This window comes from Plecotus auritus (genome assembly GCF_963455305.1).
Source record: "Plecotus auritus genome assembly, chromosome: 4".
Lineage (NCBI taxonomy): Eukaryota > Metazoa > Chordata > Mammalia > Chiroptera > Vespertilionidae > Plecotus > Plecotus auritus.
The window spans coordinates 110,474,288-110,500,441 of NC_137775.1; the positions used below are offsets into that span (position 1 = coordinate 110,474,288).

Below are 26,154 nucleotides of genomic sequence, written 5' to 3' on the forward strand. Positions count from 1 at the left end.
TATTTGAGAATGGGGGAAGGTGAGCAGAGTCATCAGCAATTAGCAGATAATTAGCGCTGCTGACCCTTAGGGCTCATCAGCACGCCTGGGGCCAGCCCCCAGCAATCAACCAGGGCAGGTCGATAGTGTCAGGCCCAGGAATGAATAGGGCTCATCAGCAGCGCTGGAGCTGGGGAGCCAATCAGGGAAATTAATAGTAAGAGAGGGAGAGAGGAGAAGGGGGGGGGGCGACAGAAAGACAGACAAGAGATACAGATATAAGCGAAAAATGAGGGGGCGTAGAATAAGATGCACTGGGATAGGGAATGAGAAATAGTAATGATCAAATAGGAGTAGGGATAGACACAAAGGCAGGAAAGAGAAGATTGGGAGGAAGGAAAAGAATGGAAAGGAAGAGGAAAGGTGAGAAGGATGCTAAGTACTTGGCATAGTGTGGGCCCTCCAGGAAACGACCAAGAGGCCAGAGTGAGGGACTAAGGGAGTCCACGCGGAGGAGGAAATGAGGATTCAAAGGAAGGAAGAGCCAATGCCAAGAGAGACCAGGGGAGAAAGTGTGGATGGGGTTGGGAGGACGCGACCAACTGAGAATGAAAAGGGCCAATGTGAATGGCCCTGAGCCTAGGTGCGCCGCAGCACAGTGCGCCCCCTGCCGTCCCCGCCCCGCCGCCCAAGGGGGCACCAAGGTCCTGTCTCGTCTGCCCCTCTGGGTTTGCTTTTGGAGCTGCCAGGTCTTTGGCCCCAGGGGCTGGGACACTGGGAGACTGGATTGGGTCGGACAGAGGGCAGCAGCCTGAGCCGGTTGGCTGTGGGCAGGGGACACTTTGGTCTGAGCCTGTCCCTCATGGGGCGCCTTCCTTGCCTGCCGCCCCGCGCCCAGTCCACACCCGGCCAATTGGGCTAAGTCGGGGGCGGGCTGGATGGAAGGAGGGGCACTGGCCCAACAGCTGCAGCCGTCTTCTCGTTGGCCGCAAACTTTCACAAAGCGGTGTGTCCGGACTCATCAATCTCCATTAATAATAGTTGGTTGGGCCGCGGGGGGCGGGCGGGTCGGGCCGCTGGGAACAGGCTCTGCTGAGGGAGCGGGCGGGCTCCGCAGCGGGCGGAGGGAGGAAGTGAAGCGTAATTTGAAGAAGATGGATGAGTCCGGAGGGCGACACCCCCGGCCCGCCCGCTCGCCCGCCCCCTCCCTCCTTATGAGAGAGAGGGAACGCGGCACGGGAGCCACACTGCGCTGAGCCCGAGCCTCGCGCCACCTCGGCCCGTGAGCCTGGAGCCAGCTCTGCGTGTCCGCTCGGGCGCCGGAGCCGCAGGGCGCACGGCGGTGCCCAGAGGGGAATCCCCGGGGCGGCCACAGCTCCCAGCGCCATGCAGAGAGCTGGAGGCGGAAGCGCCCCCGGGGGCAGTGGCGGGGGCAGTGGTGGGGGCCCGGGCACTGCCTTCTCCATCGACTCCCTGATCGGGCCACCGCCGCCACGCTCTGGCCACTTGCTCTACACCGGCTACCCCATGTTCATGCCCTACCGGCCCCTCGTGCTGCCGCAGGCGCTGGCCCCTGCGCCGCTTCCCACCGGCCTCCCACCTCTCGCCCCGCTAGCCTCCTTTGCCGGCCGCCTTACCAACACCTTCTGCGCCGGGCTGGGGCAGGCTGTGCCCTCGATGGTGGCGCTGACCACCGCGCTGCCCAGCTTTGCAGAGCCGCCGGACGCCTTCTACGGTCCCCCAGATCTCGCTGCTGCTGCTGCTGCTGCTGCTGCTGCCGCCGCCGCCGCCGCCGCCCGAAACAACCCTGAGAACTGCGGCCGACGCCCAGAGGGTGGGCTGGAAGCCGAAGAACTGCTGCCGGCCCGGGAAAAAGTGGCAGAGCCCCCACCACCCCTGCCTCCGCACTTCTCAGAGACTTTCCCAAGTCTGCCGGGTAAGTGCTGAGGCTGACCAGAGAGCCGGGCGGGAGGCTTCTTACCTGGAAATCCCAGACAGCAGGCTACTCCGAATCGGCACTTGCCTGGAGCCCTGGAATCCCAGACCCCCAAATGGCGGGTTCTGCGAATCACCTCCGGTTCTCTTCATACAGAGCACCTCTAAAATCCCAGAATCGCAGCCCTGCTCTGTTTCCAAAGTGCCCAAAGCCTCGCCAGACTTCCAAATTAGTGTCTTTCCTTTCTGCATTCTAGTCCTCAAGCCTTGGCTCTCCTGTGTCTTCTTTTCAGAATCCCTTCATTTTTCTCAGATGCTGGGAATAGAGAAGCTGCAAGTGTGGGATTCCTGAGGACCGTAGCAAGACCCCAGGGTGAGGGTACATTGGGGCAGCTGTCAGTTAAGAGGAGGGCAGTCCTGGCTTCTGAGAAGGTTGTATTGACCCTAAATGGGCTCTATGGATGCAGGGGCAAAGGGAGGGTCTTAAAGTGGTGGTGACTGTATTGACTCATCTTCATCTTAGTAGAAGAGGTCATTTCTGAATTGGCAGATTTAGAGCTAAGCCGTAAATAACTGAGTAGTGGCCCTAAGGAAACCTTAGCTAGCAGGGGGCTTAGCACCTGCTGGACCAGGGCTGACTGGGATGCCAAGAGAGAGGCTGGGCTTGGCTGGGCTGGGTGCAGCCCAAAAGCCTGGAGTCAAGAATTCAGCTAAGATTCTGGAACCGGGAGATTCAGCTAAGCCAGTGGTCAGCAAACTCATTAGTCAACAGAGCCAAATATCAACAGTACAACGATTGAAATTTCTTTTGAGAGCCAAATTTTTTAAACTTAAACTTCTTCTAACGCCACTTCTTCAAAATAGACTCGCCCAGGCCGTGGTATTTTGTGGAAGAGCCACACTCAAGGGGCCAAAGAGCCGCATGTGGCGCAAGAGCCGCAGTTTGCTGACCACGGAGCTAAGCGAATGCAGGAACACTGGATCCTGCATGGGAAGAGGATGCCCTCTAAATAGAGACAGGGTGTATTAAACTGAACCCTGTTTAGAATAGATCTATTTAGAGAGCTCCTGACTTACTGATCCTTAACCCTTAGAAGCCGAAAAATCTCCTCCCATCCAGAGACAGATCCAGGTATGCTGACATCCAAAGCTTATACAGTTTGGTGGGCCCTGTTTAAGAAAATTAAGGGCCACATGCAAGTGCAAGGTTCCTGAATCTTAAACTTCTTTAGCATCAGGATGGATCTGCCTTTGCTTAACTGTTCATCTCAACCAGCTTAGCAGTGGAAGTGACCCCTGGAGGCATGGGGGCTGATTCTAGTGAAGACCAGGAAGAGATGCAATAGTCTTTTTGTCCTTTGCCAGGAGGAGGCAATTCCTGATAATAGGTTTCTGGGCCCTTTCTTGAAATTGACCTTTGGAGGCAATAGGAGCAGAGGAAGAACCAGACACACCTGGGGAAGAGATAAGCTGTGGGGGAGGAAAAAGGAAGACACCTCAGTGCAGGAGAACTGAAGGGGAATATGCCCAAACCATGGAAGAACAAGCAGCTTGTCCTGCTCTTTCAGGTTTCCCTCAGTTCTGATATTGAACCATTTGTAAAATGGGTGCTCTTTTCTGATGCAGATAGAATATTGGCTGTAAAACCAGACATTTAGAGAGAGAGAAAGGAGTAAGCAGAGGAAAGGAACAGAAGAGAAATATTGAGGAAGGAAGAATAAGGGAAAGGAACAACACCCAGATTATCCAAAGAGAGAATATTAGAAAGGAGAGAGCTGTCTATTGGAAGAGATATGTACAAGGGATTTTTAGCAGGGCTAGATGAAAAAGGAGCAATATCTGGATCAGAAGTGTGTGGATCAGAAAGAGTTCTGTCTTGAGAGGACTGGATGAGAGCTAAATACATATACAGGTAGGAAACGGGAAAGTTTCAACACTAGGAGTAATTTTTAAATAGGTTTTTCAGTACTAGAAGTAATGGGAAATTTGAATTTATATAAAGCGAATGATGAAGGAAAGATCATCATCTGAGGAAAATGTTGGAAGCAAAAAAAGAAACTTCCTCTTGGAGTAAAGATAAATTTCTTTGCTAAGAATGATGTGAGGGGCCTGGCTGGTTTGGCTCAGTGGATAGAGTATGGGCCCACGGACTGAAGGGTCCAGGGTTCAATCCCAGTTGGGGCTCATGTAGGAGGCAACCAACTGATGTGTCTCTCACATCAATGTTTCTCTCTCTCTCTCTCTCCCTCCCTCCCTCTCCCTCTCCCTCCCCCCCCCTCACTCTCCCCCCCCCCCCTCTCTCTTTCTCCTCCATCCTTCCACTCTCTCTCAAAATCAATGGGAAAATATCCTCGGGTGAGGATTTTTAAAAAATGAGGGGAGGAGTCCTTACAGAGGTAGAATTTTGAGAGGTGCTGGAGTGAAGGTAATAATTCATATAGAGAAGAGATACACAGAAAGGGTCTACAGGGGGTTCCTGGGGGCAGAGTAATAAGGAGAGATTTCAGAAGAAACATTCCAAGAAGATAATGAGTAAGAGATCTTATCTGTGACTGCTCCTTCTTACCACTTTCAGTACAAACTTTCCCAACTCTCCTTGCCATTCACACGCATTTTCCCAGTCTTGATTCCCCCCCAAAAAAATAGTTGAGAAAATAAAAGGTAATTGCAGAAATGTTGGACATAAAATCAGTTTGAGGAGTGATGATGACACATGGCCCATTGCAAAAGTGGTGGGAAAATAAATGCACCATTTTGAGAATTATATTTGAGTATTGTGTGTGAAATAAGAGAGTTCTCTGCTTAAATAATGGGATTGGAACCTCAAAATTAGAAGAATTTGGAGAAAGAATTCTATCTTTAAAATGACAGAGGAGGAGTTTCTGTCCTAGTATGAATAGGAGATATTGGTCTGAAATTATTAATTTACATTAGTTTAGTGTTTTATAATTACCAGCCCCTTTAAATGAAATTATAGTGAAGATAGGCCAATTTAGCGAATGATGACTGAAGTGCCTTTTCTTGGGAATTATAAGGACATTTAAAAAAAAATTTTGCTGAGAGTTGAAACAGATACCACCCTACAAGAATTGATGAGGAAGAAACTTTATTATGATTTGATTGCATGGGTAGAAGCTATATTGTAGGCACAAAGAAATACTGTGTACAGAAATAATGGGGTAGAAAAGGTATTGATAATGGCAGATTGAAAATAATTCTAAGTTTGGCATATGGGGAGCAGTGAATATAATTGGAGAAAGTGTGATACAAGAAGAGAGAATTTTTAATTAGTAGGGAAGATTTAAAAGTATGAATCAATAGAAAAGTCCAGAGTAGTGCTGTCTAGCAAGTCATTTATGTAATTAAAAAATTTTATTAGCCATGTTAGAAAGTATAAAGAAATAGGTGACATTACCTTTAATATTTTATTTAACACAATATATTCAAAATATTATTTCAGCATTAATCAATAAAAAAGTGTTTAATGAGATGTTCTATATTCTCTTTTCATATTAAGTCTTCGAAATCTAGTATGTATTTTACACTTCCAGTGCATCTCAAGCCATGTTTCTAGTGGTCAGTAGCCTCATGTGACCAGTGGTGACCATATTCAACATAACAGATCTAGAGAATCGTAAGAACAGTCATATGAACATGATGGGGGAAAAGGAGCTTTGAATTTCAGTGAATAGTGAAGTCATCCATGTTAGGAACAATGGAGTAAAGAGAGCGGTAAGCTCTAAATGGCAGGAAAAAGGAGAATTCTGCCTTGAATGGGATGGGCAGAGATGATCTTGTGTGTGAAGGTGTGTGTGAGCTAAACCTGAGAGAAATCTAAGCTAACTTGAAGATGTGGTACAAATACACATCCCAGAGATTACAAGTGAGGAGGATGCTACGTGCTGGGGGAATGAAGAAAAAGAGCTGTCTGTTTGGAGAAATGCAGAAGAGAAAACTTTAAATTGGGGGTGTCTAGAGCAATGGTTCCTTCAGGGGAAAAATAATTAGATTATCTGAATACTTAAGAAGTGAGGGATGGTAGATAATCCACATATAATTTTTGTATAAATGATAAAAATATAGTAAGAGATTGATAGCAAAGATTAGTTGAGTATGGTAAGAAAAAGAAAACATTTGTAGTTGAGATGATATAGAGAAGAGAATGTGATGGGACAAACCTGAGAGAAGGCAATGTAGTGAACATTATATTTTAAAATTAAACAGAAAAAGATTTGCTAATTTCTGAATAGAGATTGTCAATAATAATGGAAATCATGCCAGAAGACCAGAAAACTTTTAGGAGCATGATACTGTATTTGAGTGCTGATTGCTGTAAGCTGATTGTAGCTAGACTGTTTTACATGACCATCAGTTAATTTCCTTTTTAAAACTATATCTTTTTAATTGATTTCAGAGAGGAAGGGAGAGGGAGAGAGAGATAGAAACATCAATGATGAGAGAGAATCATTGATCAGTTCCTTCTGCACGCCCCACACTGGGGATCGAGCCCGCAACCCAGGCATGTACGGGAATCGAACTGTGACCTCCTGGTTCATAGGTCAATGCTCAACCACTGTGCCACACCAGCCAGGTCATATTCAAAGTCTTATAATTTCTCTAGGCTTCAGTTTCCTCATCGATAATATAAAAGTTTTGGTTCATACCCTGGCCAGTGTTGCTAAGTGGTTTGAGCATCAGCCTGAGCACCAAAGAGTCACAGGTTCAATTTCTGGTCAAGGGCACATACCTGGCTTGCAGGTTCGATCCCCAGCCCTGGCCTGGACAAGTGCAGGAGGCACCCAATCAATGTTTCTCTCTCTCTCCTCCCCTCCCCCCTTTCTCCCTTCCATTCTCTCTAAAAATCAATGGAAAATATATCCTCAGGTGAGGAATAACCAAAAAAAAAGTTTTGGTTCAGGTGATTTTTAAAAAATATATTTTTATTGATTTCAGAGAGGAAGAGAGAGAGAGAGAGAAAGAGAGAAACATCAATGAGAGAGAATCATTGATTGGCTGCCTCCTGCATGCCCCCTACTGGGGATTGAGCCTGCAGCCCGGGCATGTGCCCTTGACAGGAATCTAACCTGGGACCTTTCAGTCTGCAGGCCAACGCTCTATCCACTGAGCCAAATCAGCTAGGACTCAGATGATTTTTAATATTCCTTTCAATTCCATAGGATACAAGCTTCTTTTTAAAGCCTCCATGTTTACAGTACAGTTCTTAAAATGGACTTCATGGACCTCTTGTGAGGGGATCTGTTAATTATGGATGGGGGGAAAATTACATTGTTATTTTTATTAACTTGTAACTAAATTTGGTGCTTCCTTTAATTATAAATGTAGGCCAGAAACCATAGTAGTTTCAACAATACCTGAGATTTTTCCACCAGTAGAAATCACAGATATTTTCATAGAAATTTACAGTCTTTTGAGGCATCTTTTTGTTTAATAAATTAATAAAGAAATATGATTAGTCAGGCCAGTGTTGCTCAGTGGTTGAGCATCGACTTGTGAACCAGGAGGTCATGGTTCAATTCCTGGTCAGAGTACATGCCCGGGTTGCGGGCTCGGTCCCAAGTAGGGGGCCTGCAGGAGGCAGCCAATCAATGATTTTCTCTCATCCATCTTTCTTTTTTTAAAATATATTTTTATTCATTTCAGAGAAGAAGGGAGAGGGAGAGAGACAGAAACATCAATGATGAGAGAGAATCATTGACCGGCTGCCTCCCGCACACCCCCTACTGGAGATCAAGCCTACAACCCGGGCATGTGCCCTTGACTGGAATCGAACCCGGGGCTCTTCAGTCCACAGGCCAACGCTCTATCCACTGAGCCAAACCGGCCAGGGCTCTCATCCATGTTTCTATCTCTTCCCCCTCTCCCTTCCTCTCTGAAATCAATAAAAATATATTTTTAAAAATTAAAAAGAGCCCTAACCAGTTTGGCTCAGTGGATAGAGCATCAGCCTGCGGACTGAAGGGTCCCAGGTTCGATTCTGGTCAAGGGCATGTACCTTGGTTGCGGGCACATCCCCAGTAGGGGGTGTGCAGGAGGCAGCTGATCGATGTTTCTCTCTCATCGATGTTTCTAACTCTCTATCCCTCTCCCTTCCTCTCTGTAAAAAATCAATAAAATATATTAAAAAAAATAAAAAATTAAAAAGAAACATTATTTGACAAAATCACTTTAAATGTTTGATAACTATTTTTATATAATTGATTTCTAATGTAATCATATATGTTTTAAGTTAAATACCTAAAAGCATTATTCTGAGGAGTTTTATAGGCTTTATCAGACTGCCAAGGAATTCATGGCACAAAAAAGGTTAAGAATCCCTAGCTGAGAGAGTGATCTCAAAAATGACAAGAGGAAAATTTTATTAGGGTTGAAATGGGATACTGGGATACCTTGTACCATGGTGAAGGTAAACCTTGGGAGGGATGGAAGAGAGGAGAGATCTGTGCAGTGGCATATGTAAATAGGGAGATATCCTATATAATAAAAACCTAATATGCTAAGTGACCAGTCATCCAGTCCACCAATCAAAGCATAATTCTATCTAATAAAGAGGGAATATGCTAATTGACCCTCACGCTGTCACAAAGGTCACGCCCACAGCCAATAAGGAGGGAATATGCTAATTGTCACGCCCTCAAAGATGGCGGTGCCCACAGCCACAAGATGGCAGTGCCCAGTCCCCTCAGCCCTGCTGGGGCAGCAGGCGTGTGGCAAAGCCGGGCCCAGGGTGGGCCCGGCCACTCCACGTGCCTGCCTCCAGAGTCCCCCAGTCCCCTCAGCCGCCCACCCCTGCAGCCGCCCAGGGCCGGCCCGAGGTGCAGGCAAGCCTCAGATGATGGCTGTCCAGCTGCCCAGGGCCACCCAAGGCTCAGGTAACCAGGGCCAGCTGAGGCTTGCACTGTGGGCAGTGGCAGCAGCAGAGGTGTGATGGGGCATCGCCTTCCCCTGATTGCTGGGTCGCTTTCCACCCCTGAGGGCTCCCCAACTCTGAGAAGGGGCAGGCCAGGCTGAGGGACCCCCCCTCCAGTGCATGAATTTTCATGCACCGGGCCTCTAGTCCTATCTAATAAAAGAGTAATATGCAGATTGACCATCACTCCAACACACAAGATGGCTGCCCCCATGTGGTCAAAGATGGCTGCCCCCATGTGGACACAAGATGGCCACCACAAGATGGCCAGCAAGGGAGGTTAGTTGGGAGGGACCAGGTTTGCAAGGGAGGGCAGTTGTGGGCTATCAGGCCAGCAGGGGAGGGCAGTTGGGAGGGACCAGGCCTGCAAGGGAGGGCAAATGGGGGTGATCAAGCCTGCAGGGGAGGGAAGTTAGGGGTGACCAGGCCGGCAGAGGAGGAAAGTTGGGGACGACTGGGCCTGCAGGGAAGGGCAGTTGGGGGGGACCAGGCCTGCAGGGGAAGGCAGTTAGGAGTGACCAGGCCTGGAGGGGAGGGCAGTTAGGGGCAAACAGGCTGGCAGGGGAGCAGTTAGGCATTAATCAGGCTGGCAGGCAGAAGCGGTTAGGGACAATCAGGAAGGCAGGCAGGCGAGCAGTTGGGAGCCAGCATTCCTGGATTGTGAGAGGGATGTCCGACTGCCCGTTTAGGCCCGATCCCGGTAGGATCGGGCCTAAACGGGCAGTCGGACATCCCTCGAGGGGTCCCAGATTGGAGAGGGTGCAGGCTGGGCTGAGGGACACACACCCCTGTGCATGAATTTCATGCACCAGGCCTCTAGTATGTTAATAATATGCTAAGGCCATTCAACTGCTCGCTATGACATGCACTGACCACCAGGGGGGCAGATGCTCTGACTGGTAGGTTAGCTTGCTACTGGGGTCCAGCTGATCTAGACTGAGTGGGCTGGGCCAGACATGCCCTGGAGCCCTCCAGCAGTCCTTTCCCAGCTGGGCAACCTCCCACATCACTTACCGGCCCTGATCATGCACTGGGGGGTCCCTTGGACTAGCCTGCATCCTCTCACAATCTGGGACCCCTTGGGGGATGTTGGAGAGCCGGTTTCGGCCTGATCCCACAGGCCAAGCTGAGGGACTCCACTGGTGCATGAATGTGTGCATTGGGCCTCTAGTAAAATGACTAGAGGCCCAGTCCATGAAATTCGTGCACTGGTAGGGTCCCTAGTGGCTGCCAGCTGGGGCCTCCCTCCCTTCCCCTGGCCACCTGCCAGCGCCACCAACTGGGGCCTCCCTCCCTTCCCCCAGCCAGCTCGCCCCCTGGTCGAACTCCTGGAAGAACTCTGGTCGAGGGACAATTTGCATACTATGCTTTTATTATATAGAATTAGGAGGATAATTCTTAGAGTCATGGGCAAGAGCAGTCTATACAGGGAATAATGGGAAAGAGGCAATAATTGGATATGTTTTTATTGAATTTTTAGAGAGAAAGAGTGAGAGAAACATCAATGTGAGAGCAAAACATTGATATGTTGCCTCTTGTGTACGCCTGACCAGGGATTGAACCCACAACCTAGGTGTGTGTCCTGACTAGGAAGCCAACCTGAAACCTTTTGGTATATGGGATGATGCTCCAACTGAGCCACTCAACCAGGCAAATATTTAATTGGAAAGAAGGGAGAATATAGTATGAGCAGTGCTTTGCATCGAGAATGATGTTACATTGGGAAGCTAGGGAAGTATTTTGCCTTGCAAGTAACGGGGAAAGGATCTTTGTGGTGAAACTGATTGGGAATTAGAAAATAGAAATCTGAGAAGTAATGGAGTAGATGTACAAAAAAGAGAGACACTTAGATAGGGGTGATGAGGAGAGTTTGGTGGAAGAGAACTTTTATCTAGGGGAATGGGGAGATGCCCCATGTTGAGGCCAGAAAGAAGAAGACTCATATCTGAACCAGTTGAAAGGACAGAGCTCTGTATGCAGGTGGTGGTACCAGAGCTGTGGTCATGATGGGTACGAAAGATCTGGATTAAGAGTGGCAAAGAAGTTGGGATGTTTTATTGGAAATATGGTCACCCTGGGAGAAAGTTATCAGCTTAGAGTAATGTGGGATAAATATTGATGTGCTAATTGGGAGAAAGAACGATAGAGAAAAGAGATGCTTGAATTCAGTGTGATAGAAGAATGACCTGCACAGGCTGAAATAAGTTGTAGTGAGAAGAGACAATACTGTACTGCAAGTAATTTCCTTCCTCTCATGGAAAAGAAAGGAATAATCTCCAAGTGATGAAATGAAAAATCTGTATTAGAATCAGGAAGACTGCAGGGCAGAGACCAGGGTTCTGAGGAAAAAGCACTGTGTGAAACATGAGTACAGGAGAAACAGGACAATATTTTGGAACTGGGGATAATAGTAGATGGACTTCTTGTCTGTGATTCCTGGGAAATCCTATCTAATAAAAGAGTAATATGCAAATTGACCGTACCTCCACTACACCCACCAGCCACACCCACCAGCCAATCAGGAGCAAGTATGCAAATTAACCCAACCAAGATGGCTGCGACCACGGAGAGAGCAGGAGGCTTGTGTTTCCCCGGCAATGGAGGAAGACAAGCTTTCCGCACACCCTGGCAGACCCAGGCCTCCACTCAAGGCTACAAAGTTTCAATTATAGAAGATAAATAAATCCCAACAAAAATGGCAGCAGCCATGGAGCTGGAGAGAGCAGGAGGCTTGGGTTGCCCCCGGTGATGGAGGAAGCCAAGCTTCCCGCCTGCCCTGGCCTGCCTTGGCCTCTACTACGAAGTTTCAATTATAGAAGATAAATAAATCCCAGATACCAGGGCCTCCTCCTGGGTCGCTGGGGGTTGTGGCGGCCTGCAAACCACCACAGGCCCCTTGCCCAGGCTGTCCCACGCCCCAAGAGAACCCCCACCCTGAATCGGGACACCCTTCAGGGCAAACCAGCCAGTCCCCACTTGTGCACCAGGCCTCTATCCTATCTAATAAAAGAGTAATATGCAAATTGACTGTCACTCCAACACACAAGATGGCTGCCCTCATGTGGACACAAGATGGCCGCCACAAGATGGCCAGCAGGGGAGGGCAGTTGGGAGGGACCAGGCCTGCAAGGGAGGGCAGTTGTGGGCTATCAGGCCTGCAGGGGAGAGCAGTTGGGGGGGACCAGGCCTGCAGGGGAGGGCAGTTAGGGGCAAACAGGCTGGCAGGGAAGCAGTTAGGCAATCAATCAGGCTGGCAGGGCAGTGGTTAGGGGGTGATCAGGCTGGCAGGCAGAAGCAGTTAGGGGCAATCAGGAAGGCAGGTAGGCGAGCAGTTGGGAGCCAGCAATCCTGGATTGTGAGAGGGATGTCCAACTGCCCGTTTAGGCCCGATCCCGGTGGGATCGGGCCTAAACGGGCAGTTGGACATCCCTCGAGGGGTCCCAGATTGGAGAGGGTGCAGGCTGGGGGACACCCCCCCACCCATGCATGAATTCCGTTCACCGGGCCTCTAGTGGTATTATAATAGAACAGAGAAGATGGAACTGTGTTGGGAGCAATGGGAAGAGAAGTGATGCAGAGGTGTACTGGAGGGAGAGAGGAGGAGAAAATTATCTTGAGAGTGAAGGTCAGAAGCACTGAGTGCTGGGCTGGATGATAACTATTCTATAAGTTATAGCTAGATATTAGAAGTATGTAACTAAGTGATCTTGGCCAAATCACACCTCTCTGTGTCTTAGCTTCCTCATCAGTAAAATTAGGATTTGAATTAGGTGAGCTGTAAGCTCTACAATTCTGTTTTTCTCTATAAGGATATCTTAATGAGTTGTTTCCTTTAAAAAAAAAAAAAAAGGTCATCCTGAGCAAAGAGATTGGGTGAAATTCTATACTTCTCAGTGCTGAGTTGTTGTAGTAGTTGATGAGGAAGAGCAGGTTGGGATATGTATGTCCTGAGGTGAAATCAGGACTGGGCTTTAGGATAGAAAAGGCATTGTCATCTGGGATCAGGGAGGTGTTAACTGAGCTGTGGCTGTGTACAGCCTTCAGATTAAATGAGATGGAGAAACATGTGATAAGTGTGGGAGTTGATCTTATCCAGGCCAGAAAGAATGGGACTCAATCGTGACCGACTTTATCTGGTGGGCAAGAGAGCAGTGCCCACCAGGGAGTTGTGTTGTGGAATCAGTTCCTGACCTATATTATGTTTCCAACCGGTACAATATTTATGATAGGGTGACATTAGGAATCAGTCTTTTCACTCAGTGTTGAAGAGATGTGGTGTGGTGCAGAGGAAGGAGTACCGGAGTTCCTTTGGATACAGATCTTGGTACCACCCTTTCTTTGTGACCTAAAGCAAAAAACTAACCTCTGCAATCTCAGTTTCCTCACCAGTAAAATTAAGGTGATAATACTTACCTCACAGAATTAAGGACTAAATGAGGAGATATTTGTCCAGCATCCTAACAAAATAGGTGTGCAAAAAATTATCAGTATTGTCCTTGTTCTGGTGGATGGGGTGCTTTCCTGGGAATTAAGTTGGGAAAGACATCTTCTATAGGAATTGTGTAGGATAGATGATACTTTCTGTACTGATAGGGACAAATATTTCTGGGAGTGATGATAGAAGAAGCACTGTATTCTGAGAACTATTCATACGGGGAATGCCAGGAGAGAACATTGTATGAATCTAACAGGAGTAGATTTTATCTCTGGCCTTTTCTCCCTTCTTTTTTTTTAATTTAAATTTTTATTGAATTTATAAAAATGGTGACATTGGTTAATAAAATTATATAGGTTCCAGGTATATAATTTTATAATACATTAGAGGCCCAGTGCACAAAATTTGTGCACTGGGGGGGGCGTCCCTCAGCCCAGCCTGCACCCTCTCACAGTTCGGGAACCCTCAGGGGATGTCCAACTGATGGCTTAGGCCCGCTCCCGCAGGGAGACATCCTTAGCACTGCCGCGGAGGTGGGAGAGGCTCCCCCCACTGCCACTGCGCTTGCCAGCCATGAGCCCAGCTTTTGGCTGGGCAGCACTCCCCCTGTGGGAGTGAACTGACCACCAGGGGCCAGCTCTTGCATTGAGTATCTGCCCCCTTGCATATTAGCCTTTTATTATATAGGATCATCCTGAATATTGTATTGTGTTTTACCACCCTAAGTCATGTATTTCTCCATCACAGTTTATCCCTCCTTTACCCTCTTCTACCTACCCCCACCCCCTTTCCTTCTGGTAATCACTATACTGTTGTCTGTATCTATGAGGGGTTTTTTTTGTTTTATTTTTTTGCTTAACCCTTCATCTTTTTCACCCAGACTCTCAACACCCCTCCCTTCTGATGGCTGTCAGTCCATTCTCTGTATCTAATACATCTGTTTCTATTTTATTTGTTAGTTTACTTGTTCATTAGATTTCACATGTAAGTGAAATCATATGGTATTTGTCTTTCTCTAATTGGCTTATGTCGCTTAGCATATGCTCTCCAGGTCCATCCATGCTGTCTCAAAGGGTGAGAGGTCCTTTTTACAGCTGCATAGTATTCCATTGTGTAAATGTACCACAGCTTTTTTATCCACTCATCAACTGATGGGCACTTGGGCTGCTTCCAAATCTTAGCTATTTTAAATTGTGCTGCTATGAACATAGAGATGCATATATTCTTTTGAATTAGTGTTTTGGGTTTCTTCAGATATATTCCCAAAAGTGGAATTACTGGGTCTTTTTCTCCTTTCTTTTGGTTTCCATGTCTCACATTTTGGCATCTGCTCTAGATCCCAAGGCTGCCCAAAGCCCTTCTGTTGTGTCCCCCTGGCGCCTATTCTTCCTTTCTCTCCATTAAAAACAAAAACAAAAAACAAACAAACAAAAACCTCTCCTTTTTTTCTTCATCCAAATTCCTTTTCTCTCATATGTCTGATCTCAACTTGATGTTAGGTGCAAAGCCAATGAATTAAAATTAATTCATACTCAAATGAACTAATGAGATTTTAAAAAATCCAAATGAATTTCAAACTGGTGGAATTTTAGGGGGTGGTATTATAAATGATTTCAGGTAATGTGGGAAAATGATTATTGTTATCATTTTTAATCCTCACCCAAGGACATTTTTCTATTGCTTTTAGATAGAGTGGAAGGGAAGAAGGGAGGGAAGGTGAGAGAAAGGGAGAGAAAGAAACATTGATGTGAGAGAGACACATCAATTGGTTGCCTCACGAACTCCCTTGCTGACCATACAGGGGGCCGAACCTGCAGTCCAGGTACATGCCCTTGACCAGGAATCAAACCCTCAACCCTTCAGTTTGAGGCTTGGCACTCAGTTGTAAACTAACCACTGAGCACACCAGCCAGGGTGAAAAATTATTTTTGATGGGAATTTATGGGAGTGAGGTGGAGATGCGTACTTTCCCTGGTCGGGGGGTGGGGAGTAAGCTAGTTACAGAATTGTATGTAGTCAGAACTCTTTGAGTTGCTAGTGACAGCAGCTCAACTCTAATTTAAGCTAAAATGGGCAGTTATTGGTTCACATGACTTTGAAGTACAAGAATGCAAACAGTGCTATTATTCTTGTTCTCAACTTGTCTCCTTCCTCTGTTTTCACCTCATTCTCTCCATATGAGAGGCAGGAGGATGAATGTGGCACAAGCATAAGCTGATCTAAGTTTTATAATCCTACTAGAGGCCCAGTGCATGAAATTCATGCACGGAAGGGGTCCCTCAGCCTGACCTGCACCCTCTCCAATCCGGGAGCCCTGAGGGGATGTCCTACTGACGGGACATCCATCAGTTTGGCCTCTCTCTGCCAAAGGCAACTGGGCTGATCAGGGGAAGGCGCCGCCCCCATCACCCCACTGCTGCTGCCACTGCCAGCCACCAAAGCCACCAAGGTGTTTTCATCAACACGGACTCCAGTCCCTTCACCACAAAAAAAAAAAAAAAAAAAATGACAACTTTCTTTAGACATTTTCAAGATGTCTCTTTCATAGGATGTGACGTTTCTTTCTTTCTTTTTATTTTTTTTATCCTCACCTGAGGATGTTTTTCCATTGATTTTTGGAGAGCGCAGAAGAGAGAGAGAAACATCAATGTGAGAGGGACACTTTGATTGGTTGCCTCCTGCATGTGCCCTGACCTGAGCCCCGGCCAGGGAGGAGCCTGCAACCTAGGTACATGCCCTTGACCAGAATTGAACCTGGACCCTGCGGTCGGCAGGCTGAGGCTCTATCCACTGTGGCAAACCGGCTAGGGCAGGATATGACATTTTTTAGCCCCACCAGCAGCAGACCTTCGTTTTTTCCTTCAGGAATGAGGTGGAAAAACCCTAGATCACCTCTTGGATTCTTATTACCCAAGTTACCAAGAACACTGCATACAGGGAGCTTAGCCAATGAGCAGTCAGAAAAGGTGTTTCCTCTGCAGCTCACACACAGAGGCAGGACTGCCTGCGCACTGCGACTGGCAGGCCCTGTTCTCTGTGGGCCAACAGCAGCTGGCAGGCCCTGTTCTCTGCAGGCCTGCGCCATCCATGGCTTGCCTCACCACATACGCAGTCCCCTCCTGCCCACCTGTGCACGCAGCCTCCTCCTGAGCAGTCGTGATGTTATGGTGTCCTGGACAATTTGCATATTACCTGTTTTTTATATCTATCTATATATATAGATAGATTAGATAGATAGATAGATAGATAGATAGATAGATAGATAGATGTTGGGACCCCAGTGGGTTCTAACACATATCAAATCCTAGGATGGTTGATTAACTAGCTTGAGTCAGGTCCCCAGGTAAATGGGATGTTAGGATTGGTCAGATCCAGGTCGCATGCCTACATGCCCACTAAGGTGGAGGGATGTGATTGACAGCCCCACTGTACTGGATAGTAGATGAGAAGCAGTGCCCAAAGGAAGGGGTGCTGTGAGTGAACAAAGGGGGAAGGGATGCTGGACAGACAAAAACAAACCCTAAACAGATACCTATCTCGACCAGAAAGAAAGAAAAGAACCGACCTTTAACTCCCTTTCAGTATTAGGGAGGAAAGCCTTCTCTCTGGCTAGATAAGGAGTCCTAGGGAATTATAGAAGAGATACCCCGAGTGAGGCCTGAAGAGAGTTCTGTAATGAGGAAGGTAGAGAGAAATGAAGATAGTAGAAAATTTATATTCCTCAATGAGGCTGGTTCTTGTACAAGAAAAAGCTGTACTTGAGGGATGAGGGAGACAGTTGTAAACATGGAGCTAGAGAAAATTTATATTAAAACAAAGCTATTTCCAGAGTTTGACAATATTATTTTTTAAATGAGAAAATACATTTCTAAATAAAAGGAATGTTGACTGGATGGATTATATCATCAAACCAATAATGACAGAAAAGCCATAACCGGTTTGGCTCAGTGGATAGAGAGTCGGCCTGCGGACTGAAAGGTCCCAGGTTCGATTCCGGTCAAGGGCATGTACCTGGGTTGCGAGCACATCCCCAGTAGGGGGCGTGCAGGAGGCAGCTGATCGATGTCTCTCTCTCATCGATGTTTCTAACTCTCTATCCCTCTCTCTTCCTCTCTGTAAAAAAATCAATAAAATATATTTTAAAAAAATAATGACAGAAAAATATATGAGAAAGATCTGATGGGAATTTTGTTTTGAGAAATGAGAGAAATATCCTGTTAAAGGACAATATTAGGCTAGAGCTCTATAGTGATAAGTGAAAGGGATGAGGTCTAACTTAAAACTAGATTTGATAGGAATGTTATTTATCTGATGAAACATCTAGGGAAAGGACTTTTACTTCAAGTGGCAGGCGGTGGGAAAATATTTTACTGCAAAGGATAAAAGAGCATTGACTCAAGATTTAGGAGACCAAGGTTTAGACATGGCTCTGTCCCCAGCTGTGTGACTAAAGAAAAACATTTTAACCTTTCTGGAACTCAGTGTTTTCACCTAAAAATAAGGTTACTAACCTCTCATTACTATTAATAATAGGTTCTACTCCACTTCAGTGAGTTACTTGAAGATAAAATAATACATGTGAAAGTGTTTTGGAAAGCTAAGGTGCTCTTGGCATTGACAAAAGTAGTATGCCATGAGAGGAGCTCTGAGCTTGGAGTGGTGGGGAAATTGTCCTGAAGTTGTCATGAAGGTGGGAGGGTGCATCTCAGAATGGTTGAGATGCAGAGAGAGAGAGAGAGAGAGAGAGAGAGAGAACCTAAATTATAGGGAGGAGTATAATGGGGGCCATGAAATGGATGGGTTACTGTAAAACAAATTGGAAATAAGCTAGTTGCGCCCTAGCCAGTGGATAGTGTCGGACTGTGGACTGAAGGGTCCTGGGTTTGATTCTGTACCTTAGTTGCAGGCTCCTCCTAGTCAGGGCACGTGCAGGAGGCAGCCAATCAATGTGTTTCTCTCATATCAACATTTCTCTCTGTATATCCCTCTCTCTTCCACTTTCTCTAAAAATCAATGGAAAAATATCTTCTGGTGAGGATTAAAAATAAATAAATAAACAAATAAAGTGATAACTGTGATGGCAATAAATGGGTATATGTGGGGGGCGGGGGAGAAAGTAAGCTAGTTGCTACAATTGGAGTAAGTACTGTCTTTGAAAAGAACAGAGCAATAATTCTGTACTGGGCTTGATGATGAGATGAGGGGTGTAGCAAACACCTTTTTTATGAGGTATGACCTGCATTTCTTCTCACCTCTTGACAACACCTTCCTCCATTGGTTCTGTATTCAGGAAACTGAGTAGTTGACCTGATCAGTAGGATCAGGAAACTCTGTGTCCTGAGAGTGGCCGGGGAGTGTGAGGGTAGTTTGTCTTTGAAGTATAGGAAAGAGAAGTCAGAATTTAGTGAATGGGGGAGAGACATCTCTTCAGTGGGTAATAAAGACTATTGGTTTTATATAAGCTAGAACAGCAGGGTGGATGAGGGATGGCACAGGGGCCCTGTGAGTTTCTGTAGCTGGAATCTAAAATGGTTCTCCACTCCCTGGGTAGTTTTCTGTGCCACAACCCAGGCCACCATCTTTGGGATTCCCCTCTAGATGGTGAGAGCCAATGCTATTAATTCTTTCTACTGGAAAATACCTACCATGGGTTCTTTGGTCCTTGATTTCTTCTCCATTACCAAGATGGGGCTTCTCTGTCTCTGGAGTTGCTTCTCTTCCTCTTGGAAGGAAGGCCCCAGGCAAGTGTATCCCTGCAGCCTGAACGCTACTTTCTGGAGTGGCATTAATGCCCTGGCATGGACTCTACAACTAATTGTGGTTCAAAACTTGTGATTTCTGGTTCTTAGTATAATAGCATCCACAAGGAGAATTCACATGAACTCTGGATATATTCTAATAACCAATCTGCGCCACATTATTCCTTCTGAACAGACACCAAGCTTTTTTCACAGACTCTAGACTTACACATAGGGAACAAGTTTAAAATGCAAATACTCTTCTATTATCAGTAATAACATTTTCATACACAAAGGACAGAATCTTTCTTTCTGTTTGGCTTACCTACCTAGCTCAGGCAAATTGTTTCCAATTTAAAGTTTTCCTTTTGGTGAAATTATTATCATCACAATCATTATTTTCCCATGTGAAATTTCAATGAGGTCTTGTTTTGTTGATCAAGGTTTTTTGTTCATATCAACTAGTTATAGCACCTGCAGTTAGAATTTTACTTTTGTAGACATTAAATCTAACAAGTCCAATTATTCTAAATCAAATTTTGCAAATGGAAATTTTATCATAAATATTTGCTTTTGTTTTTAGTCAACACATTTTTCTATTGCAATTTCCATTTTATTTGATTTAAATATATTTACCATTAATATTTATTACAAATTGGATAAAAGAAATAGTTTGTATTTATTTCTTAGTTAACTCATGAGAAAATAAGCTGTTTCAAGATTGACACATTGCAAAGGATTGGGTTAATGTATTGTTCCTTCAATTCTTCTGAATATGTCTCTATCACTTTGGGTATTACATTCTAATGTGCTCCAGTGTTGGTGGAGCAAAGAGAAAATGGCAGGGCTAAAATGTTTTGCTTTGCTCCAAATGCATCAGTGTTTAGGTAAAGAGGGTAGGGGGTGTATGTGCATTTTTAAAGCTTTTTGCTATTTTCTTTCTTCCTTCTCTAAACTGTTCAGCTCTTTCAGTTTCTCTGACTCATCACTTAATTCTTCTACCCCACTTCTCTCATGCCCCACTCCTTTCTGCGTACTTTTCTTCTCTCACCCACTCCTTCTCTCTTACTGTCCCAGACTCTTGTTTAGCTGTATTTCCCCCTCTTGGTTGCTTTCTTTTTTACCCCACCCCCATCTCCTTCTAAGAGTTGCTTATCAGAGCCTTCAATGTCATGATTATAAAGACTCAGAGAGAAACTCCTGCCCCTACCTCTCAGCATCCCACTGGGATCAAGTAACCAAGAGAGGTTGTGAATCTGTAGTTCTTGTCTGGCGTTAAAAGCAGCACTGAGGGTGGCCCACTTATGGGAGCTTGATTTTATGGAATCTGTCTGAAGACAGAGGGATGGATGACGTGATCTCAGGAGGGCCCTGCCAGATCAAGGAACCTGGGAGCCTCATCTCTATCATCATCAATTTAGATTTATTGGACACCCCTTGGGTACTCAGAACTGTGCTAAGTGATTTCATCTTTCAAGCCCTTTTAGCAGCTGTTTAAAATATTGTAATTCAGTATCTGCCTTTTTAACAGCTGTTTAAAATATTATAATATTGGGCAGAGTTTTTACAAGCTTTTGTGTGTTTTTTGTTATTATTTACGACAAACCATGTTTTAAAAATTAGAAGTTAGAGGATTTAGTAATAATGTTGGAGATTGTCCTTCATTTCTTTTAGCAGATGATCCTATAGGTTACTACTCCATATGGACTCCTCTCCAGCTACTGTGAGGTCTGAGGGCATGCTGAGAATTGGGTAGGATAATATTCATGGAGAAGATGCCTTATGGGCACTAGAACTGGGATGGATTGGGGCTGTGGAGAATATCTTAGGAGAGACTTGGGAAAGAAAGGACAGAGGGAGAGAAAGCAAGCTTGGAAACAGTTCTTTTATTTAGTCAATAGATATTTATTGAGTGCCTACTCTGTGCAGGTAATTTTCTAGATACTGAAGGTACAACAGTGAAAAAATATATTAACAATGTCTACCTTCATGGGGTTTATATTCTAACTAGAGGCCCGGTGCACGAAATTCATGCACTGGGGGGTGTCCCATCAGCCCAGCCTGCACCCTCTGCAATCAGGACCCCTCAGGGGATGTCCAACATCCCTCTCACAATCCGGGACCGCTGGCTCCTAACTGCTCACCTGCCTGCCTGCCTGCCTGATCGCCCCTAACTGCCCCTCTCCCACCAGCCTGATCACCCCTAAACGCCTCTGCCTGCTGGCCTGGTCGCCCCTAACTGCCTCCCCCCGCCAGCCTGGTTGCCCCTATCTGCCCCCCACCACCGGCCTGGTAGCCCCTTACTGCCCCCTCTGCCAGCCTGGTCACCCCATGCAGCCTGCTGTTCAGTCACCCATCCGATTGTTTTGGTCGTGACAGCCCCTGGCTTTTTATATATTAGGATAGGAAGAGAGAACCAACAATAAATAAAGTTGGTGATTTGTACTATAGCAACAAATAAAGCAGAGGTAGGGAGTATTGGGAGTTTTAATTCTAAAAGGGTGATAAAGTAAAAACCTAAGAGATAGGATATGAGCCAGTGCAAAACTCTAGGTGATAAGTGTGTATGTATTCCAGAGAGAAGAACCTGGATAGGGGGAGAGGGCAGAGCAGAGAAACCAGTTTGAAGAAAATGTCAATGAACCAGGGGAGAGATGATGGTGACCTGGACTAGATGGATACAGAGGTGGTGGTGAGAAGAGGTCAGGGTCTGTATTTTAAAGGCAGCAACACCACCAGGACTTGCTGATGGATTGGACAGGATTTGGTTTGAACACAACAGGGAGGATGGAGTTACCATTAACTGAAATGGCAAAGATGTGGGTGCAGGTGGGGAAGACCTAGCATGGGAGAAAGATCACAGGTTCCATTTGGGACATGGTAAGTTTGCATTCTGGAAGTGGAAAGTGGAAGATGTGTGAGGAAGCCCTTAGTGCAGGGGTGGGGAACCTTTTTTTCTGCCAAGAGCCTTTGGATATTTGTAACATAATTTGTGGGCCATTCTCGGGCCATGCAAAATTACCAGCTTAAAAACTAGCCTGCTATATTTGGTCAAACATTTAATTAACTTACCCCTAATGCCTGGGCAGGGCCAGACCAAATGATTTTGTGGGCCTTATATGGCACACAGGCTGGACATTCCCCAACCACCCCTGCCTTAGTGAAAAGAAGGAAGAAATAAAGGATGTGAATCTTACAGTAAATAAAATGGATTTGGCTAGGGATAAGATAAGGGAGAAAGTGTGGGGTGATAAGAGGTGAGTATCATGAGGAGCACCTTATAGTATGTGAAGCTGGGTGCTCATGAGAGAATGAGGACCACTTGCTGGTGAAAAGCAATGAATAGTCACATAGAAAAGCTGGGTAAGCCTAAGCTGGGGTGTGCCACATAGGTTTTGAGAAGGTTAGATAAAGAATGAAGTGCTACAGGGAGAAAAGGTGCTGGCCTGGGGGATAAAAATACCCTTGAGCCTGGCTGGCATGGCTCAGTGGATTAAGTATCGTCCCATGAACCAAGAGGTTGCTGGTTCGATTCCCAGTGAAGGTACATGCCCAGGATGTGGGCTGGATCCCTAGTGGGGAGTGTGCAGAAGGCAGCCAATTGATGTCTCTCTGTCATGTTTTGCTATCATTGATGTTTCTCTCTTCTCTCCCTCTCCCTTCCTCTCTCTCTAAAAAATCAATAAAAACATTTTTAAAAATACCCTTGAGGTATGAAGACGCTAATTGAGGTGGAAGTGGGTGATCTAGATATGGTCAAGAATTTTCGCCTCTAAGGATAATGTCAGTGTGGCTCTTAAGGAAAAGGAACAGGCATAGATTGCATCAGAGAGGAAAGGGACGACTCTGGGATGGGGAAGGGGATTGAAATTTACTGGGCTGCTACTAGAGGCCCTGAGAAGTTCTTGCTGGCTTAAAAAGACAGATGGGGAGGGGTTAGAGGAGAGCAGCAGGTAACCTCTGAGTGCTGAGAGGTGTTCTAGCCATGTGTACATGTGCACACTTCTTTTCCATATAAGGCACTTCATTCTCTGAAGTTATTTTACTTTGGGTTGTATTCGAAACCTTGGAGTGTGCTTATGAGTGTACATGTGACATGTGGGTATAGATACATGTGCTCCCAATTTGTGAAGTGCTCCCCACTTTTACGCACTAAACTCTATTGGTAAGGAGCTATTTACAGATTATTCATTTTTCTCTTCTCTTTCCTATTTGTTGGTTTTCTTGCAATATTTTTGTTGTTTCACTGCTTATTGGTCCTTTGGGCAGAAAACAAGGGATTTTGTAAAACTCAAATATTGAAAACATTTACAATGCATTATTTGCATTATAAGAATAAAAATGTCAGTGGATAGAATAAAACCAATGGTTCAATTAAACTTTAGAATTACATATGGGTTAAAATGTTTATGTGGCTGTGATTACAAATAATCAGTACTCTACTAAATGAATCAAAATTTTGTTTTCACCATCTATATTTTCCCTTGTTGCATTTCTATTTCTTTCCATATTCCCTCCATGTTCCCAGATGGCAGCGAGCTCAGGGTCCTCAGGATTCTGAACTTAAGCAGAAAGCAGCTGTTTGTGCTGCTCAGCAACCTTAACTGGGAAAGAGGGAAGGTGGGAAAGCGATGACATCATTTTTTCAATAAGGAAAATAAATGAAAGGGGCTTAGGAGACTAAGTAATTGGAAGAAAAGTTTGGTCACTGATAAGGCATGTGGCTGGGAGGGTTCCCCATTGTAGGCTGGATGGTCTGATTAAGGTATATTGGGAAGGAGTGCAGTAAGGAAAACTGATTTCCAGGTCCTTGTGTTATATTTCTTGGACCTAGATTTTGGGAATAGGGTGAGGATGGGGAATCACATGACCCTGAAGTTCCCATCTGGAAATGAGATTCTAAATTTAAGGAAGAGGGAAGACAGAAGAGAAGTCAACACATAGCTCTTCCACTGGGTCTAGTTAGGATTCCTAGAATAACAAAGGCTGATAGCCCCCATCCTGCAAAAGTAAATTCTCCTATATTGTTCATTCCTGCCACAGCAACTGAAGGGATCCTGCCAGGTCCCATACTACTTCACTCTGGGGCCTGAGGCTACGTGGTCTGGGTTTAGAGAAAGCTGGGAAGGCAGAATTGAGGTAGGGTGTGGGAATGTTGAGGGGACACAGTCCTGGGAATGGTGTTCCTTTGATAGACATTTATTGCCTACCCCACTTTGCTGTAGTGAAATCTGTGCTGGTTAATACCTTTCTTCCTATTTCTTTGTCTTCCCTGAACTTCTTCCATCCCCATCTCATTCCCTCTACATCTGTATCTCTTCCTGCTGTCGCTTTGGCCATGCCTGGTCATGGTTTCATGTGCCTCTTCCAACCTATCTCTTTTCCTACCTTCTCCCTCCCTGTCCATTGGTTTTCGCTCCCCACAGAGGGGAAGGTGTACAGCTCAGATGAGGAGAAGCTGGAGGCACCAGCAAGAGACCCAGCAGGCAGCGAACAGGAGGAAGAGGGCTCGGGCGGTGACAGTGAGGACGACGGTTTCCTGGACAGTTCTGCAGGGGGTCCAGGGGTTCTCCTGGCACCTAAACCGAAGCTAAAGGGAAGCCTGGGGACTGGAGCTGAGGAGGCAGCCCCAGTGGCATCAGGAGTCACAGCTCCTGGGGGCAAAAGCCGGAGGCGCCGCACAGCATTTACCAGTGAGCAGCTTTTGGAATTGGAGAAGGAGTTTCATTGCAAGAAATACCTGAGCTTGACAGAGCGTTCCCAGATCGCCCATGCCCTCAAGCTCAGTGAGGTGCAGGTCAAGATCTGGTTTCAGAATCGGAGAGCCAAGTGGAAGCGCATCAAAGCTGGCAATGTCAGCAGCCGATCTGGAGAGCCCGTAAGAAACCCCAAGATTGTTGTGCCCATACCTGTGCACGTTAACAGGTTTGCTGTGCGGAGCCAGCACCAACAAATGGAACAGGGGGCCCGGCCCTGAATGGGGCTCGTGAGGACTTCAGAGGCAAAGGATTCGTTTCCTGAGCTTGCTCAGAGACTGGGTTAGGGCTCTGTGGACCAGGAGGCTACCACTATGATTCTGCCCCAGCAGGGGGCTCAGTTGGCAATTCACTTAGCTCTAGGTATGCTCTCCTGGCAATCTGAGATATGGGACCTTGTCCCTGAGCCTATTCCAGAGACCCTCAGGACTGGGGCTTCAGGATTAAAGGGGCTTGGGTTCTTATTGCCCAGGAGCTTTTGGGACTGAGGTGGACTCCTGGGTAGGTGGTGGGCTCTAAAATGCCTAGGGCCTGAAAGGTTCCTGGAATCACTTCTGACAGGGGTGGGAAAGAATCCAGGGTAATGGCCAGCCAAGCTGATCACAACTCCTTATTTATTTTGTGTAAATTTTGTATATGTGGATCTATCTGCCTCTGTCTGTACCGAGGGCTTGGGAAAGTTATGTCTCCTCGATCCTCAACCAGAGTTTAGCTCCATCTTACTGCCTTGGAGTGGTTACCATCTTGCCTATCTATGATACAAGGACATGCAGACAAACTAAATGGAACTGTCACTAACCTCCTTAGAAACTCGACACACACCATCTCTTCCCATGTAAACTACCTCCACATCTGTTCTTTCCCAGCCTGGGGTCTGCCCACTGTGCACCTTTAGACCTCATGTTCCTAATGTGGTCCTTTACTCTCTACCCATTAAACAGGCAAGCTTCATCATCTCCGCCTCCTTCTTTGGAAGAGTTGGCAGACTTCAGAATAGAGGACTCATTCACATTTGTATTAGGACAGGAAATGAAATACTTGGCCCTAGTTTAGCTTGGGTGTTTCCAGGCCCTCTCTAACTAGGTAGAGGTTAGCAGTTTGAATTTGTTAGTGACTGGGCAGGCAGGTGTGAGGGGGGAAAAGGGTGCTGGCTCACTCTCATCACCTGTGAGCTCATTAATCTTTATGCAGAGGACACAGCAGCTTAGTACATCTGCCACCATTAGTGTCCCAGACATGAGGGCATAAAGTAAAAGACACATTTCCAGTTGTTTCTTATGGCATTGTGGTCTCTCCTCCCAATCACAGCATTTATGAAGTTTGGGATACCAATCCTCTTGTTATAAAATGAGATTGGTTGAGAAGGCCCATTGCAAAGTGGAG

General features: G+C 46.1%; 1 protein-coding gene across 1 annotated transcript; it reads left to right on the forward strand.

Annotated features, from left to right (window-relative positions):
* The first annotated feature begins 1,332 nt into the window (after positions 1-1,332).
* On the forward strand, positions 1,333-25,718 carry GBX1 (gastrulation brain homeobox 1). Its single transcript, XM_080664176.1, has 2 exons — positions 1,333-1,915; positions 24,442-25,718. The coding sequence occupies exons 1-2, from the start codon at positions 1,366-1,368 to the stop codon at positions 24,990-24,992; spliced, it is 1,101 nt and encodes a 366-aa protein (XP_080520302.1). The 5' UTR covers positions 1,333-1,365; the 3' UTR covers positions 24,993-25,718.
* Positions 25,719-26,154: the final 436 nt, after the last annotated feature.

Coding starts and splice junctions, on each gene's coding strand:
- GBX1 (XM_080664176.1), top strand. CDS start 1,366: ATGCAGAGAGCTGGAGGCGGAAGCGCCCCCGGGGGCAGTGGCGGGGGC. Junction 1,916..24,441: donor GACTTTCCCAAGTCTGCCGG/GTAAGTGCTGAG, acceptor CGCTCCCCACAG/AGGGGAAGGTGTACAGCTCA.